This window comes from Balaenoptera borealis, assembly GCF_965194805.1.
Source record: "Balaenoptera borealis genome assembly, chromosome: 16".
Lineage (NCBI taxonomy): Eukaryota > Metazoa > Chordata > Mammalia > Artiodactyla > Balaenopteridae > Balaenoptera > Balaenoptera borealis.
In genome coordinates, this window is record NC_138872.1 from 75,708,617 (window position 1) to 75,725,944 (window position 17,328).

At 45.9% G+C, this 17,328-nt stretch overlaps 1 protein-coding gene across 5 annotated transcripts in view; it reads right to left on the reverse strand.

Annotated features, from left to right (window-relative positions):
- The window catches only part of AUTS2 (activator of transcription and developmental regulator AUTS2), a 1,115,781-nt gene that overhangs the window by 13,015 nt on the left and 1,085,438 nt on the right, over positions 1–17,328 (reverse strand). For 3 of the 5 annotated variants that reach the window (XM_082358516.1, XM_082358514.1, XM_082358517.1), the window contains 8 exons: positions 15,270–15,753; positions 13,763–14,016; positions 12,426–12,667; positions 10,722–10,766; positions 7,561–7,656; positions 5,344–5,415; positions 4,123–4,152; positions 2,023–2,094 (listed from right to left, as the gene is read on the reverse strand). In XM_082358516.1, coding sequence (XP_082214642.1) covers positions 2,023–2,094; positions 4,123–4,152; positions 5,344–5,415; positions 7,561–7,656; positions 10,722–10,766; positions 12,426–12,667; positions 13,763–14,016; positions 15,270–15,753 — 1,295 coding nt within the window. The remainder of the gene's footprint in view (positions 1–2,022; positions 2,095–4,122; positions 4,153–5,343; positions 5,416–7,560; positions 7,657–10,721; positions 10,767–12,425; positions 12,668–13,762; positions 14,017–15,269; positions 15,754–17,328) is intronic. The other 2 variants (XM_082358515.1, XM_082358518.1) reach the window with 2 other exon arrangements.

Here is a 17,328-nt window from a genome sequence, read left to right on the forward strand (position 1 = left end):
CCATCCTTCCCAGGTAAGATGAAACCCACCCGAAACCCTCAAGCTGGCAGCAACACCCCGGAAGCAGACCACATGTTCACCATTTTTTCCACACACACCAATCCTCACTACTGAACTCAGAGCAACTAGACGCCGGGACAGAGGCACGCCCTGAGCCTGCAGCGGTAAGAACCTGCGAGCAGGGGGCTCTCCCAGGAAGTATCTGGTGAGTGGCTAAAAGAACGAGTAAATGAACATTACAGAGAAAGGGGACCATGCAATTTCTGCTCAAATCTACGGGGAATTCTCTCATGAAAGTCCCACTATCAAGTAATAGCCAACCCCCCAAACAAAGCTGCTAATCCACTATGAATCTATAAAAATCTTCTGAGTGCCTCCTTTAATTTGGTTGCCAAATTATTTAGTGCTAATACTACACGGTACACAGCACAGTTCCATTAACCACAACTTAGGTCCGTGAAGCAAAATGGAGCTTGGGGATTACAAAGAATTTGCCGGAAAGGGAAGATGAACAGCTATCTCCTGTGCAAGAGGTCTTCCTAATTGAATTGGGATAATGAACCTCTGAGTCACTGGGGACACGCTTGTGGAAAGGAAGATGCTGAAGTGGCTCCTATGCCATCCTTCATCGCTTTTAACCAAACGAGTTACCAGGAGGATGTGTTTTACCCACCGTTCCGCTAACCACATCATCCAGAACAAAAGTGAATTGAACTAACCATCAAAATCTAGTTAGCTCTTCAAAGCACATGCGTTTTCTAATGAAGCTAAACTAAGAGGTTTCTAATAAAACCTCACCTAACACTAATGTCAAGGTGAGCAAAACTCACTGACGGGAGATTCTGAGAAAGAGCAGGTATTTGGTACCGAAGCAAGATATCTTAGTGACCTCATTCACTGAGGGTGGCTTTTTCATTTCCAACTAGGTAGGTTTTTAAAAAATTGTTTAACCTTTAAAAAAAAAAATTCTGGGATGACTAGCTCTCCCTCCTCTTTTTATTCTGATGATGGCCCCCGAGTGCTGTTAGGACCAAAAGCTTGTCCATGAAAATATGGATTCCAATGGAAGTTTATTGGAATTACTTGATTGGTATAGTTACTCAGACTGTAAAATCTGGACTTGTCAGTTACTTTGGTTCCCTGAGTTGACCAGTGATGTCATATCTGGTCATCTGCAGATGTTCTTCATCTGTTTTCTATTTCATCATAAAGCCCTGGTAATGCATGGAATGAATTCATCTATATGATGAAAGTACAGACAAAAAAGAAAAATCTCCCAAGGATAGGTAAGGTAACCAGCCAGACGGTGGTTCTGACAGGCACTGACTGACTGAAGTCTGACCTCTGGCATTGGTCATCAGGAGGACGAAGGAGAGTGGGGATAGGTCATTGTAAACCAAATACCACTTCTAGAAGAGGAATTTTTAATAATATGAACTGCTAATGGAATCATCATCTAGGCCTAAATCAGTAACATATTGGGCATAAACGATTTTTTCCAAAGCCATAAAATGAAAAGAATAACAAGGTCCTATTGTGTAGCACAGGGAACTATATTCAATATCCCGTAATAAACCGTAATGGAAGAGGAAAAAAATTTTTTTTCTAAATGCTTGGGGAAAAAAAAGAATGTACCAATTCTTACAGAAAGAAAACTTTTCATGTACAGCTCTTCCTAGATACTAAGTATTTTCCATACTAATACTTGTCACTATAATTAGATTCCCCAAACCTTTATTTTAGGATTTAATCTATAGAGGCCCTTTGGATCAATAAGATGACAAAATCATTAAAAAGAAAACAAAAAACCATCAGGATGTTATCAGTTTGCTTCTGTTTTGCTATTTGCTGGTGATCTCCCTAATTAATAGCAAGATTGCCAAATAGCTTTTCCAAGAGAGACCTGATCCTGCCTGCCTGCCTGCCTGTGGGACTTTAGAATGTTTCAATGCTTCCTCAATCGGGAGATCACACGCCTGCAGGGTGGGCACCCCTCCCCAAGACTAGGAAGGCAAGACTGACCTTGACTTTCTGTTGGTGGTGGTAGATCTGCCAGGCAATATGAACATGCATAGCACACCACTTCCCTGGTTTCTGGAACAAGAAAGAGCAACGTGGTCAGAAGGAAGACTTCCAGAGAAAACCCCCTTCAATTTCCCCGAAGCTTTCAGCAGATTTTGGCTGCAGAGGCTTTTTCCACGAAACAAGATGCTTTTGTCCCCTCCAAGTGCCTTCTCTCAGCAGCAGTCCAGTGCCCGGGCCGGAGAGAGCCCCAGTGGGCTGTACCTCCCCTGCCACAGGAGCCCGAGCTGGCAGCTACTCCTCTGAAAACCAGCCCCGAGGAGGACCTCCCTGGTTACCAAGGATAACGTGGCAAAGCCTGAATCCCACTTTGTGCCCCCTCTCTCTCTCTTTTCTGGCGCCAGCTGGCAGGCCTGGTGGAGTGAAGCCCTACTGAACAAGCATGGCCAGGCTATAATGCAAATTGGCTGTTCAGAAGAACTAATTAGTGCATGTCCGTGAACCAGTTCGAAAGCAAGAGAGGGGACAGAACCTGTGTCGCCTCCCCCAACACTGGGGTTTTTTTTAAACCCCCAAAGTGGAACAAAGAAATCCACCACATTTTTACTGAAGCCCAGTTCCCACAAGTGCTTCACTAAGAGTCAACTGCCCATTCGTGTTGGGCGGCATTGTTCATTTCTAAGTGAAAAAAGAAACAGAGAAGAGAATCACTCCTTTCTCCTCTCTAGGCCTCTACAGAAGGAGTGCCTGCCCTACCCTCTGGGAGGGCATCAACCCGTCTCTCAAACTAGTTCACGTCTTTGCTTTCTAAGCTGTGGAGTAGCTGTGAGCTCTGTCTCACTACCTGGGGGGAAGGGACCACCTCGTGCCACTTCACTTGTGTTCCTGCTACATAATCCACCCGTAAGCTCCAAACATGAGCTCAACAATAACAGGATAGATGAGAAGAAGCACTGCCCCATTCCTACACCAGCAAAGGACAGACAGACACTTCCGGGTTCTATATTAAGGAGCTGCTTCTGAAATACATACTTAAATCCAAGTTTGGGTTCAGTTCTCTTGTAATGAAAATTATGGGTCGTTTGAAATCGCCTAAGTGATGACACCATCCTCCTTTTTCCCCCTTTGGAGAAACTGAATTATCTGATTATATGCACCAGAAAGGGGTTAAGTAGAGAAATCTACTATCCATCCAACCATCCATCATCCCCGCCCCCCGCTCCCCATATACACCAAGGAAGTCAGCATTTATTCAGAGGACATTTGCTGGCCACGCTCCAGACCTCTCAAGACAAACCAATACTTCTAGTAGCTCTTTTTCTTTCTTTCTTTTTTTTTTTTTTAATATAAATTTACTTATTTTTGACTGCATTGGGTCTTCGTTGCTGCGCACGGGCTTTTCTCTAGTTGTGGTGAGCGGGCGCTACTCTTCGTTGCGGTGCACAGGCTTCAGTAAGTAGTTGTGGCACGTGGGCTCAGTAGTTGTGGCTCGCGGTCTCTAGAGCGCAGGCTCAGTAGCTGTGGCGCACGGGCTTAGTTGCTCCGCGGCATATGGGAATCTTCCCGGACCAGGGCTTGAACCCGTGTCCCCTGCATTGGCAGGCGGATTCTCAACCACTGCGCCACCAGGGAAGCCCCTTCTAGTAGCCCTTTTCTGCACCAGAGAAAAAGGTCGCATGGCTGTGACAAGTCAACCTCACTTAGTGCAGAAAGAGGCAGCCACGAGCCAAAACAAATAGACCCGGATACGTATTTCCTAGGTGCAAGAGAAACGGTAGAACTCAGTGGAATCCTAATTCCAGCCTACAGCTTGTCTTTCCCTTCAGTTTTCCACAAGTCAAACCTTTTGCCAGAACTAACAAGAGAATCTGACTCAGTTGAATTTTATCTGTTCGCTTTATCTCCATGGCCTGGCGTCCTCCAATGCCCAAAGCAAAACCATTTAGGCCATTTTCAATCACACTCTCTGAAAAACCCGACCACTGTCGTTCCAACATTTTACTCCAGTGTTTCTGTGGCTTGTTTCCTTGTTAATTGTATTTTTAACCCTCCGGGAGTCAAAGAGGGGTTGCAAAACAGTTCTAGAAGAAGCTTGCTTACCCTTAACATAGGTCTGAAAGGATCTGTCAACTGTGAAGAGAAAATGACAACTTGGTTACATGCCTGTCACTCAAACAATTGCTCTAATTAACAAATTTGTAGTGCTTCATTAGGAGGGGAAATTAAAATGTTAGAATTTTACTTTTAAATGAAGCCCTTTTAGAGAATAATTAACCCATTTTCACACTATCAAAAGTGCCAAGCGCCCCTCCCCCACCTCACAAGCCTTGGTACATCTACGCTGACAAGCCCCCGGACAAGTTTAATCAATAGTGATTTGCCCTCTGGCAACACGATTTGCTCCCATTACACATCTGAGGAGTTTCACTGTCTTGAGCAGCCCTTCCAAACCTCACCGCATGGGTCTAAGGGAGAAGGCCTTCAGACCATGGACTTGAAAGACTAGATACTAATGATAATTAAGGAGAAGTGTCCTTTCCAGACATACAGTAGAAATAGGCTATCTTTAATAATTATCCTTAATCTGATGACTGTACATCACTTAGAGGTATAAGATGTTTTAAAGAAGTTCACTAAACATCATACAAATACTTACACAGTTGAGTCATTTTACACATCTACCTAATTCTGGTTATCAATTTCCGATTGCCCTTATCCAGGGAAAAAGTAATCATTTTTTTTCCCATTTACTATGAAGATGAATAACAATCAATGAGACAAGGTTATATCTACTGTGTAACTTCAAATTCTTTTTGAGAGTTGGTCTGCGTTATGAATAAATAACACAACCGAAGTATAATGGATATTTTATTTAGCTCCAGAGCACAAAAGGGTCCATACCACATTACAAGTAGAGTGGCCGGAAGAGCTGTGTGCTACAATGAGCTCCAGGAAGAAAAGCGCGTAGCGCCTTTCCATTCAAAACATTTTACAGCCGTTTCTTTTGCATGTGAGAGAAATTTTAGGAGATGGAGACAGAGGAGGCTGGTTGAGTGGAAACTACGCAAGCTCAGAGTGTTGGACTCCTGGGCTTAGACCATAAGCTCTCCCTCTCTCCCGTGGTCAGTCATTGCCCTGGTGTCACGTGGCCGCAAGGGAGATTCTGTTTTCTAAGAGTAACTAGAATCTTCCACAAACTAGAAGGAAGAGCTAAGGCAGCAGCTGTTCGGCTGGGCTGGGGAAGGTGTGAGCCCCGGGCTGGCTGTCCTGGGGAGACGCATCTGCTGTGTTACCTGAGACCCAGCCTGACCTTGCACTTACCCTCGGGTCCTTCTGGAGGAGAGTGTGTGGGACCGTCCCAGGTCGGGCAGCAACATCAATTGGGTTGGACGTCTACAAATTAATTAGATCACAGCTTAGGAAGCATATAACATGGGACACGAAAGCAAGGTCTTTCTTTCGTTCTAAATGACAGAGTTCAAATGTCCCTTTTTTGTTTGTTTCTTTCTGGAATACAAGAGTTAACGGATCCATTTTCCTCCGTGACCACATATACTCTTTGTGAGGACTCCGCTCCCTATTTCCCCAGGGGACCCTGACCAGAGCCTGCCCTCTCCAGCAATGGCACCTCCAGGCAGAGAGGCGAGACATACATACAAGCCCGCCCCTGAAATCCATCTTCTTCCGAGTTCCTGATAGCCCTGTCATTGTGGGTTTTGCTTTATCACCAAACCTTCCAAGAAATGCTTAAGTGAACATCATTATAATCTGCTGTATCAGGTGCTTCTCATCAGAATAACTGAACGTGTTTTACAGACATTAAGCCAACTCTCAATTTTAACTGGCAGACAGTAACAAGGAATTACACTCAGTAATTACTCATTAGCAGTGGTGGGAATGGGACAAGAGAACCTAATTTGGGGACCACACAGACCTACTGTTAAGTGATTTCTAAAGTAATTCTGCGCCATCTTTCCCATTCCCAACACCATTCTTAAGTATCATTAATAATAACAACCTTATCTGTAGGCTTTTGTCCTTTGAATTAACAACAACAACAAAAAGCCCACTGGAGGCCCAAGGCACTACTTTCTAGTGGGTAGAGGATTTAGAATATTTTTCACCAGGTATTTGATTTAAGAAACCACAACTTCTATGAATCCCTTCACACCAGGAAGTTGACTCGTGTGGAAAAAAGAGTTTAGGCACCAAGCTCGCCTACAAGGAGAAGGGGGCGGTGGGGGGGGGGGGGGAAGAATGGAAGAAAGAAAAGCAATCAGCTGCTGTACAACTAACAATTAAGCTGGAGTTGTTAACAGCCTGATTTGCATACATATGAAGAACTCCACTAATGAACTGCAATCTACATATTCAATCAGTAAGATGGCCTGGAAAGGCCTATTTCAACACCAGGAGAGACACTTTCTCGCCCAGATGTAGTTTTCTGTGTGATTGGATAATTGTGAGTGAGGGAAATAGTCTAATTTATTAAGTGACCTACCAGGCTGGTTGGGGATGCACCAGAGATTTCCTGCAACCTAGAGGGGACAGACCAGGGTCTGAGAGGGTAGTAAAGAGTGACGGCGGAAGGAGTTTAAAAACCACCATCATTTTATCCCCAGATAGGAGGTGTTGAGACTGGCCATCCTCAAGCCCTGAGGAGGTCTAACTGGGCACAGGAGCTGCGATTCCATGCAGGTCCCTGTGATTTCTAAGGTGCAGCCATCCCACCCCCTAATGCTTTTTAATTTTTTCCTCTTTTCTAATTTCAGGGCAGCATGCCTTTGTTAGTATATTATGTGCTCATCCTGGGAGACTCTGGCCCAAAATTTGTGTTTTAGCTTTGAAATGAGACGGAAATAAAAGAAAACCAAAATCACACAGCGAAATTTCCTACTTTACAATCTGAGAATGGTTGCTAACATGAGAAATACATTTCGCTTTTTTGGCACGAGAATCAAGTATCGGCTGTGGTAGATGTAAAGTCACAAAAAGGTAGAGTGTTCTGAGAGTTAACGCCTTAATTTTGGCCCTCGGAGGTAACTCTAGCCCAAGTGGAGGAGCTTATCTCTGGCTAGGTAGAAAAGAATTCAGTTATCATAAAGGGTGAAAGGCTACTTCATCTCACACGAGGATGGTAGTCTTGACCTTGGGAAGTGTGACCCTGACAGCGGGGTGGGAGGCTTATCTGACATTTCATACAATTCCTGACCAGAAGCTTATGTCCACAATCTTGGTGTGGGGGGGGGGGGGGCGTGGGAAATATATATATATATATATATATATATATTTTATATATTTTACAGAGCACAAGAAATCCTAGTTCAACTGAGACGACATGGGTAGCACAGGTTAAAAATTAAATTCTGGCTGAGTTTTAAACCTAAATGGACTAGGAGAAAATATTCACACTCTAATCCTGATGGTCAATTTGGATGGAAAAATGAGTCCCTGGCAGGTAAGAGGATGGGAAGCTACCTGCCTAGCCCCAGGCTCCACTTACAAGTACACGGGTGTGTTTTCGATGTAGTTTCTTACCTTCGGCTGAAATGCTCCTTGCAGTGAACCAAAAGGGCCAGTGGGCGGAATCATAGGGGGGATGCCCGATACAGCAGGAGGATAAGAATGGAAGAGCTGTGGCCAAAGATGGAGAAGGGAGGAAGACAAGATTTTAGTAGGAGGCAAATGATATGTTCCAATTCCCTTCCCATAGAAAGACATCAACATTAGCAAGCCAAGTAATCTCAGTTTGATGCGATTAGTCAAGAAGCCACAATGAAATGATCACACAGATGTGCCATGAATACTTAACCTAAAAAGTTAAAAGTAGTTCAGAATTAATCAGCCAACAAATGATGTCCCAGATGAGGACATCATTAGAAAGGGAGCTTTTCTAATTATTAATTGTTAAATCGGATAGAAGTCCTAAATGGTTGGAGATTTTAATGCATATCAAAAACAGGAGGGGGTGCTGAGCCAAACAAGATGCCCAGAAAATTACAAGTTAATTAGAAAAAGAAAAAGAAAAAAAAAAAAAAAGGAAGAAAAAAGAAGCAAGTCTTTATGGATTCCAGGATTTTAAACCATTAAAACTCAATTAGTACTTTAGATTTTTAATAGTTTTGAGGAAATGAGAAAATATTCACAATCCTTGCTTCATTAGGTTGTTCTGGTAAGTGGCAGTTCCAGAGGACAACTTAATTGTCTAAAATGATGACAGATATTTGTGGAAGGGGAAAATAAAATGACTCAGAGTATACTTTCCACAGAGCCACCCATTTTTCTATAAGATGGATAAGCTCACTGAAGGCTATTCAAGCCAATCCCTTGACATGTCAGTCTGACCACTCAGTGGGGAGGGAGAAGAATGATTCTGAATTAAAAATACGAATTTTCTTGAATTAATAGTTTACAGAGGACACAATGGAGGAGAGAAATATACAGCAGAACTGAAGACAATGCAGACACATCTTTTCCTCCTCCTAAAAATTTACAGTTTCTGAGATTTTTATCACTCTGGTTCCATTTCCTTTGAAAAAACCACCATACAGATGTTTTAGTAACGTCCCACCATTATGGTTGCACAATATGTCAAAAATACAATAATAATTCAAGCTTTTCCTAATAATGCATTTATGTGAGCTATTTCTAGGTAATGGCTGAAATCCACATTTCACAATCCTGTTTTCAGAGCACGTACTTTTTCCGTTGGTCTTTATTTCATTTTGCTCCCTTCAGTGATGCAGCAAAGTTTTTCAGACTAATTGATATTGAACTAAATCCACTTAAACAGTGACTGCAAACCAAGTGCCCTCATTTAAACTACTTTTAAGTCTAAAATTGTGTTTTAGATACTTGAGTGCATTGTGTCTTAATTCCCCTTATAACATCCCAATCCCCAAAGCAGGGGAGACTAAGTACTTTATATATTATCCACTATAACTAATAATATGAAATAACTCTCCCCCAGTACACTGAATGAAGCAGAGTAATTAAATACATCACACTAAAATGCACTCAAATTCCTATTACTCTGCCTCCAGGTGGGTATTTTTTCCTTTAATGTTTTCAATGAAAAAATTGGGTGTTCTCACCATTTTCCTTTTGCTCTAGTCCATTACTGACCCTCTTCGAATATAGCTGACTATTCCACCTCTTGACTAAAAATCTGAATTACCTAAGTAATAAAAACATGAACCTTCCAAAAATTCAGGCTTGCAGACTTATTGTCCATCTTAAATCTAGGATCCTCTGTGGAATATGCATACGAAAAGACACTGCATGAGGTCCTAGGAAGTAAACTGAGCTGCCAGTAGAGCAGCTAAACTTTCTCTGAGAATGATTTTGTTAGCTGGTCCTTAATTTAACTTAGCAAGTATAGACAAATGGCAGAAATCTGGTGATTATTAAGGGTGGTACCATTCATGAAACCCATGCAAAGAGAAAACCCACAGCTCTACTGCATTTTGCATGTCCATTTGAAAAATGCTTTTGTGTCACAGTTCTGAGCAGAACAGTGTTGAACAACTTGGGGGCCCACGTGCTCAGATACACCTTCCTCATCCCTTTCTGAAGAGGCTCTCCTCAGGCCATTTCTGAATGTCTCTCTGTAAGTAATTCTTAATTGATTTCTAATACTGTCTAGTCCTGACTTCTCAGCTAACTTCTCAGCTTAGGACTAACACAGTGTCTAATTATCTAGTTCAAAGCATGAATGAATTCACAAGCTTGGCTGACCTATTAAGTAGCACTTCTATTTGAACAGTAAGGTAACACTACCCAAAAATCAAAGCAAGAATAGTTTAATACGGTGAATCAACATGGCTACAAGCAGTTATTAAACTTCCTTCTTTCTGGTTTCATTTAAAAAACATAAATAAACCATTGAGCAAAGAAAACTTGCAAAATTTCAGGTAAAAATGATGCAGTATACACTCCATAATCAAAATATCATGGTAAGATATTCAAGGTTTTTGTTATAAAAGAAGCCCACGTCTTGTAATTAACTGAACATATAACTTAGGTTGTTGCCAATTGAAGTTCCAGAACATACTCTTAAAATTGCATGAAACAATTAAAAAAAAAAAGTTTTGTTTTTTTTTTTTAAATAAAGAAGAGTGAGTTTCAAGAGAAAAAAAATCGTGCATTTCAACTTTTAAGATCTTCTTTTATTTAAATGATATTTTTAGTCGCAGTTGTAACGAGCTCAGGAGAACAATACCAGCTGTGTGTAAGAGGGATCAACAGTCGGTCTAGAAGAAATGAAAATTTGCTTTTTGAAGTCATGAGTCAAAAAGGTAAGGTACTTTCTTTGGAGGAAATAATTGAAGATGAATTCCAGGAATTCCGTGTTAAGGACATTTCGACCAAAGACTGAAATCTGTGATTTCAGACTCTCCTGAAACTCTAAGGGTTTAACTGCGGGCGCCCCACTTTGCAGGACAGAGGCCTGGCTGCCAGTGAAGTCCACCTTCGCTTGAAAGTGTTAGGAGTGCTTATGACCTTTTGATTCAGAAGATGATACTGCATCTTTACCAAAAGCAAACGTCACAAAAGCAAGCATCCAAAGTGACGAGGAGCAATGGGAAATTCTTGCAAAGATGATTAAGGAAGACTGCTAGTCATTTACTGATCTGTGGTGAGAGCACAAAAATGGAAAAGCAGTTACATTAAATGGGTAGCATGGTAACAAGACTCACACTGTGCCGGTAGAATGGGTCAACTTTTGTTGGGTATTTGTCAAACTGTAAAGGGATCAAAGCAAAAGCTAGTTACTTAAAGAATCTACATTTCTGTTCACTGCTTCAGTGGAGGTAGCCCGAAGCAAGCTTCTCTGCCGTTAAGCTGTCATCAGCCTCTGTAACCTCACTGTATATGAAACCATTCTGAGCTCGAGTCACTCTGACAAGAAATCAACAGGAACGCAAAATCAAAGTGAAAACCCATTCAGTGCATTTAGGTTGTGGCCACACGAGAGCGGCTTTCTTTCTAGGCTATATTTAGAGATTGGCGCGCACCAAACATCTGAACTGGAGAGAAGAGGCAATTGTTCAGATAAATCAAGAGGGAAGTGAGCATTGGATCTGATTTATCCAGAGAATTCCCTCCGTTTTCATCTTCACTTTGGCAGAACTGTACATTCAGCTGTTTTCTGAAATGTATTACCCCCAAATACAAGGCAATTTGGGCTAGGTCTTAGAACCTTTCTTTTGAGCAGAAGAGAGAAAATACCATTATTTCTTCTAAGTAATGTCATCATCCTGGGCTGTAACTCCCCTCAGTTAGATTTAACTTATTTTGTGAAACAGCTCACTCAGACTGGTATAAACTCCTTCCCCAAATAACTGTTGAGAAGTACAGTTCATCCAGAAAATCGATATAGGATTTATCACAGGAAAAAATTTTTGGTCCCAAGGCCTTACCTCTAATATTCTCCTAAATAAAATTTATAAAATAAACTTAGAGATATATATGTAAAAAATTAAGTTGAACAAAATGGAGGAGAGGGAGGGAGGAGAGGATGCAAAGTTTGGTGAATCACGGAATTCAAATCTATCCTCACAATGTCTATATTAATTGCCTTAAAATCAAGTATTTCCTGAAATATTAAAAATTAAATAAGTAAAACACTCTAATAGTCACTGTTATGGATAGGCATCTATCTCAGAATAGTTAGTATTGTACTATTCCTTACAGCTCCTAAGTTAAAAAACAACCCTAACTGGTCCTCCGGGCATGCACTAGTCCCCAGGCAAGGCCAAGATCGTGTCACTGCCAGTGGTCCCTCTTACCACAAGGCCAAGTTCAGACCCTGCAGGGCTCATCAATCCCTGACCACTTGCTGGCAGAGCACAATAGCAGACTGGGGGCGTTGTCTTATGAAATACGGGAAATACAACACCTCCATCAAAGCCGGTTTAGAAAACCTTCCGGAAGAGCGGGTATTGGGGGAGGGGTACCCAGGGCCATCCAAGTCTCCTAATGACTCTCTCCCTCCTCAGCCCTTCTGGATTTCCTGGGATTCCGTGAGCATTTATTTGCTAGCGCCAAACACTGACAGATACATGTTTATATCTGGTGGCAACTCCCCAAGATGCTCAAGAAAACAAAATCACCCTTAAGAAGTTAACTACCGACTCTGGATGTGACCGTTTTGAGGGCATCTAGAATAAATTCCACCCACAGTGCTAGAAATAACCGTCTAGAAAAGAGTTCCTACTTTAGGTCCTGGGTCAGTGCTGCCTGGAGCAGGGCACATCCCCTTCTCTCCAGCAGAGTTGAGCAAGGTCAAGGGAGTCCCCCCCAAACAGCTGTTGCTCCCCAGCCAATCGCCTGTGCCCGGATGGCCTGGTCCAACCCCACCGTGCTGCATAAAAAGAGAGTCGCGCTCTACTTATCCTCACATTTCTGCCTGGGGTACGCACCATGGGCGGTGCTGGCGTCGGCATGATGGCGGTGGGCGGCAGGGCGTGGGGGAAGGGCGTGAACGTGTGCTGGTGCGTGTGCTGGTGCGTGTGCTGGTGCTGGTGCTGGTGCTGGTGGAACTCGGTCCGCAGGTAGGGTGGGGGGCCCAGGGAGGCCCCGCGGTCAGCGCTCTGGGAGGCCAAAAAACGTGTGTTCAGTTCCTGTCGCAAGATGTCTTGCTCTGGAAGAGAAGAACAGGGACAGGGTGACACCTTTTCTTGGGACGGTAATTTCTTTCAGAACAGGACCTCCAAGTAGCTCACTGCGGAGGGCTACGGGCCCAGGGCACGGGAGCTGGGGCTCTCGGGGTGCGGCTGGGCCCTTAGTGGGAAGGGATAGCTGACCAGGCAGCGGATGGTAAGGGCCAGTCACACGCTCTGTTCTCTGTCTCAGCTTTCAGGGAACGGCGGTCCATCGGTGGGGTGCACAGACAGAGTCCAGGCCGAACGGCCAGAGGTCAAGTTTCAGCTGTTTTACTGCCAGCTGAGTGACCCCGGGTGTGGGAAATCACCCATCTGTGTCGCAGTTTCCTCATCTATCATACGGGAACAATAACGTTGCCTGTGCTATGGATTTGTTTCAAGGGTTAAAGAAATGAACCTATTTAAGTGCTTACGAGCAGTGACTGGCTGACTAATAAAAGTGAGCTGTCGACACAGCAACATGCCGTGACAGAGACCTCATGCCCTCTTCCAACATAAACCTCTGCTCTACGGCTCTCTGTATCAGTGGTAAAACATGGCCACAACAAACCCAAAGTTGTGCCACTTGGCCTGATTAACACAGGTGAGGAGAAAAGGACCCAATATCCAACACTAGGTGTGTCCTTAAAAAGCTGGGACATATGCTCACAAAAAGTACATCTTCTTTCCCACCCAAGGTAGAAGGCCTCAGTCAGCTAACAAGGATGTGACTTAAGATCCTGGCCTGAAACAGACATGGGATGTGTAGAGCTTTTCTGTCAAGCTAATGGGAGCCCAGGTGACAGGGCCCAGACAATCTGTGCTTTACTGCTCAGAGGATGAACCTGGTCAGAAAAGTCTGGCAGTGTCCGATTCCAGGACACTGTCATGCCAGGTTGGGATGGGTGTTGGTACATATTTTTGCTGAATCTCAGCCCGCAGAGAACTGGAGGAAGATTACAAGAAGGCATACAATAAAGCAGAAAATCATGAGTGGGTAACACTGAGCCATCGGGGACAACACAGAAGCAGGCGAGGCCCCCTGGAGGGGAGAGTGGGAGCACGAAGAAGCCAGGCCAGCGTCTCCATCCTACCTGAGTAAGTGCTCCCGGCCGGGTGTCCGGGCACCTGCAGACTCCCTGATGTCAGAGGTGGTGGAGGAGGCAAGGCAGTGGGAGGGGCAAACATATTGGGGTGATGTGAGTGTGCGGGGGGCTGGAGGGTGGGCGTGAAGCTGTGCAGGGGGCTGTGGTTGGGCAGTGACAGGGGGAACGGGGAGGCTGAGGGGTGGTGGGAGATGTGAGGGGGGGCAGGCTGAGTCTTCGCTGGAGTGCTGCTCCTGCTACTGCTGTTGGAATACCAAAAAAAAGGAGAAAGAAATGAAAAAAAAAAAGAGGTAAGCCATTTATTTTCTTAAAAAAACCCCCTATCTCCCTGCCCAAAGCCATTCAACACCTTTTCTCTTGCTCCTTCCTCTTCTCAGACCCTCCCCTGTGCGCACAGAGCCTCTGCTGAAACCACAGCTCCTCTAAACTGCCCCCACGACTGCGGACACAGCAGAATAGGAGCTGCTGCCCCCAGCCGCCACCATGTCCAGACAGCGGCCCCCTCCCATCCTGCACCAGCCACGCTTCCGATAGGGCAACGTCAGTGGAAAGGAGTAAGCGCGGTGAGCTGGGCTCGCCCCGTCCGTCTGCTCCCTCTTCTGTGAAGAAGCACAAGGAAGGGGGAGCCAAGGGGCTCAGGTGCCCCGTCACCCCTATGGTCTGGAGGCCACAGACGTGGCCTCGGGGGCAGAAGATGGGCCTGGCCCCTGCCAAGGCAGCTTCCTTCCCCTGTTGCAGACAGGAGAGAGCACGGCTCTTGACCGCCACGGTCACCCGTCACAGTCACAAGGAAAACACTATCCAAGTCACCAAGCGCGGGGGCTTAGAATGACAGCCCCCGGGACCAGCCGGGGTGGGCAACACTGGGCCCTGCACCCTGGGTCCCTGTTCCCCGTTCCCCTTTTCTTTGCAGGTTTCCTTGTGCTACTTTGTAAACTTTCCTTTGTACCCTGGCAAAGACAAGACGGAAGAGTGCCTGGATCTCCAGGGAGGAACACCTCTCTCTCCCTAAACCTGGCGTGTTTCTTCTCTACCTCTGTGACTCCTTGGTCCCCATCTTCCCGCCCCTGGAGTTGCAGGGAGATGTGATGGGGGGGCAAAGAGCTTTCCTTCTTAGACTCTCAACATTCCACCATCTCCCTGGCTTTCCGTTCCCTGCCTCTGACCGGGGAACCGGCGGGGCTCCCGGGCACAGAGCCCTCAACTCTCCCTTCCTTGAACCTTCTTCTTCCTGCCTTCACTCTCTCAGGAGCCTCCGTAGATATTTCGCTCTTGACAACGTCCTCACCACCCATCCTCTGCCCAGCCCGTCCCGTCCTGCTCCCAAGAGACCTGTCCCACCGGCCTCTCAGGCCCCGTCCCTGTCTTGCGTCCCCGCGTCGCTGAGAACACTGTGCTAAAGCTTCCAACAGGAGACCCCAGTCCCCGGGCGCCCCGCTCCCAGCGCCAGCTGCCCGTCCCACAGAAGATGACCAAAGCCGGGCAGGCGGCTCACCTGAGGCTGTTGAGGCTCAGGCTGCTGCTGTTGTAGGCGGACAGCGGCTGGGGGAGGCTCTGGGCGGAGGGGTGGGCCGGCGCGGGCGGGAGGGCCTGGGGCGGCAGCGGCCCCGGGGACTGCGGCCGGGGCGGCCGGGGCGCCGGCGGCGGTGGCGGCGGCGGCGCGGGCTGCGGCGGGGCCTCCGGGGGCGCGGGCGGAGGCTGGGCGCCGGGGCGCGGGGGGGGCGGCGGCGGGGGCTCGGCGCGCGGCCCCGAGGCGGGGTCCGGAGAAGGCGCTCGGGGCGGGGGCTCCGCCTGGGGCTGGGGCGGCGGCGGCGGGACCTGAGGGCGGGGGTCCTTCAGCACCACGGGTTCAAAGATGGGCTCTTTGCCGCAGTCCTGGCTCTTCTCCTGGCTCCTCTCTAGACCCGAAATCTTGGGGACAATGGGCCCCGCATCGCGGCCGTCGTGTTGGGGTAGCGCGCCGACACCGAGCTCCGGATCTGTGCGGGGGGAGCAGAGAGAAAAGCACAGGCAGGCGCGTAAGTGGAAGCCGACGCCGGGCCCGGGTCATCTGTGCCCACCGGGCCGTCCCCGGTGCTGTCCTGTCTGTACCGCTGGGAGCAGCCGTGTCCCTGGGGGAGAAAGGCCCACCAGCCAGAGAAGGCTGCCTTCCAGGAAGCGGCTGAAGCCACCAGACTCTGAAAACGAATGTTTCCCTTAACCTTGACAAAGCCTTTTGTGCGGCAAAATTCAGAAACAAGAGCCAACAAGTTGATTCTCCTTTTAAAACAAATATACTTCTTGACTACACAGAGGAGAAGTGTTTGCAGTAGCACACGAAGCAAAAGTTATTTAGCCCCACAGATGTCTCTTATCGGCCTGGCCTCCTTCCCCCTTTCCATTCTGACTGATGGAGCCCGCCTGACATTTGGAGAAATAATTTTCTGTTTAGCAAGGGCTAAACTTCCGGTCAAACGTCAGGCCTCCTACTGCTGAGGGCTTCTACTCCTACCGACAATCCCAGAGTTTGAGATCGAAGGTGCAAACATGAATTTAGACCAATTTACTGTCAACTACACATGCTTGAGATCTTAAAGAATTCCCTCTGGACCACTGGAGGAGTCCTTAGCCTAGTGAGGACAAGGGGTGTGATGCTGGATGTGAGACCAAGCCTAGATGTGAAATGTAAGTGAAATTCTACAGTCACTAATGAAATGTAGACAACAGATGCTCCTATATGAATTTAAAAGATATGCTTCCCTCCAAAGGTCAAAAGATCCATGCCACATCTAGTATAGGGGTAACCTGATTACCCCGTAAGTCAAACTCCATACAATCCTCTAACAGAATAATGAAAGACAAATATGGCATTAAATACAAAGAGGTGGACCGATTTATGAGTAAGTACTTTTGTATACATCGCAGGGAAAAAAATTACCTTTCCTGCATTTTTGCGCTTAAAAAAAATCCATCCTTTTATTATTACACAGCTTAGAAACTGGAAGAGAATGGATCACAATATTCTCTGAAATGAGGGTGGTGTTTCAGGTATTCCTAAATGAACTACTTTGCGCATGAACTTTCTCTTCTAATCTCACTGTTACCAAGTATGAAAAATACATGGTATTCTCACTGGTCCTATTACTTTCTGCTGATGTCCTCTTGGGTATACACATGTCAGTTTCTCTTCCCTGGAATTTGCATCAAAGCAATCCATTATTTTCGTGTTCTTTTGGTAAAACAGATCAAACCTGTAATATGCACAAAAGCAGAAACAAATGGTGGGTTTATAAGCAAACCACATTTTTAGCTAATATGAACTCGTCTATCCTCAAGTCCCACAGCCAGTGTGGAACAATTACACAAACAGAATGCCAAGAAAGCCCCCTCTTCACATGGCTCAGGTATGAAAGGATAAAGCATCTGATGGATCTGGTGAAAAGCAACTCTAGACTTCTGACATCCTACTCACACACATTTCTCTCGAAGTGCTGTCTTCAGAACCTTGCTAGGAAGATCTTTGCTTATGATAAGCTGACATTTTATGAATTTCCAAAACCTGAGGGCTGAGAGAG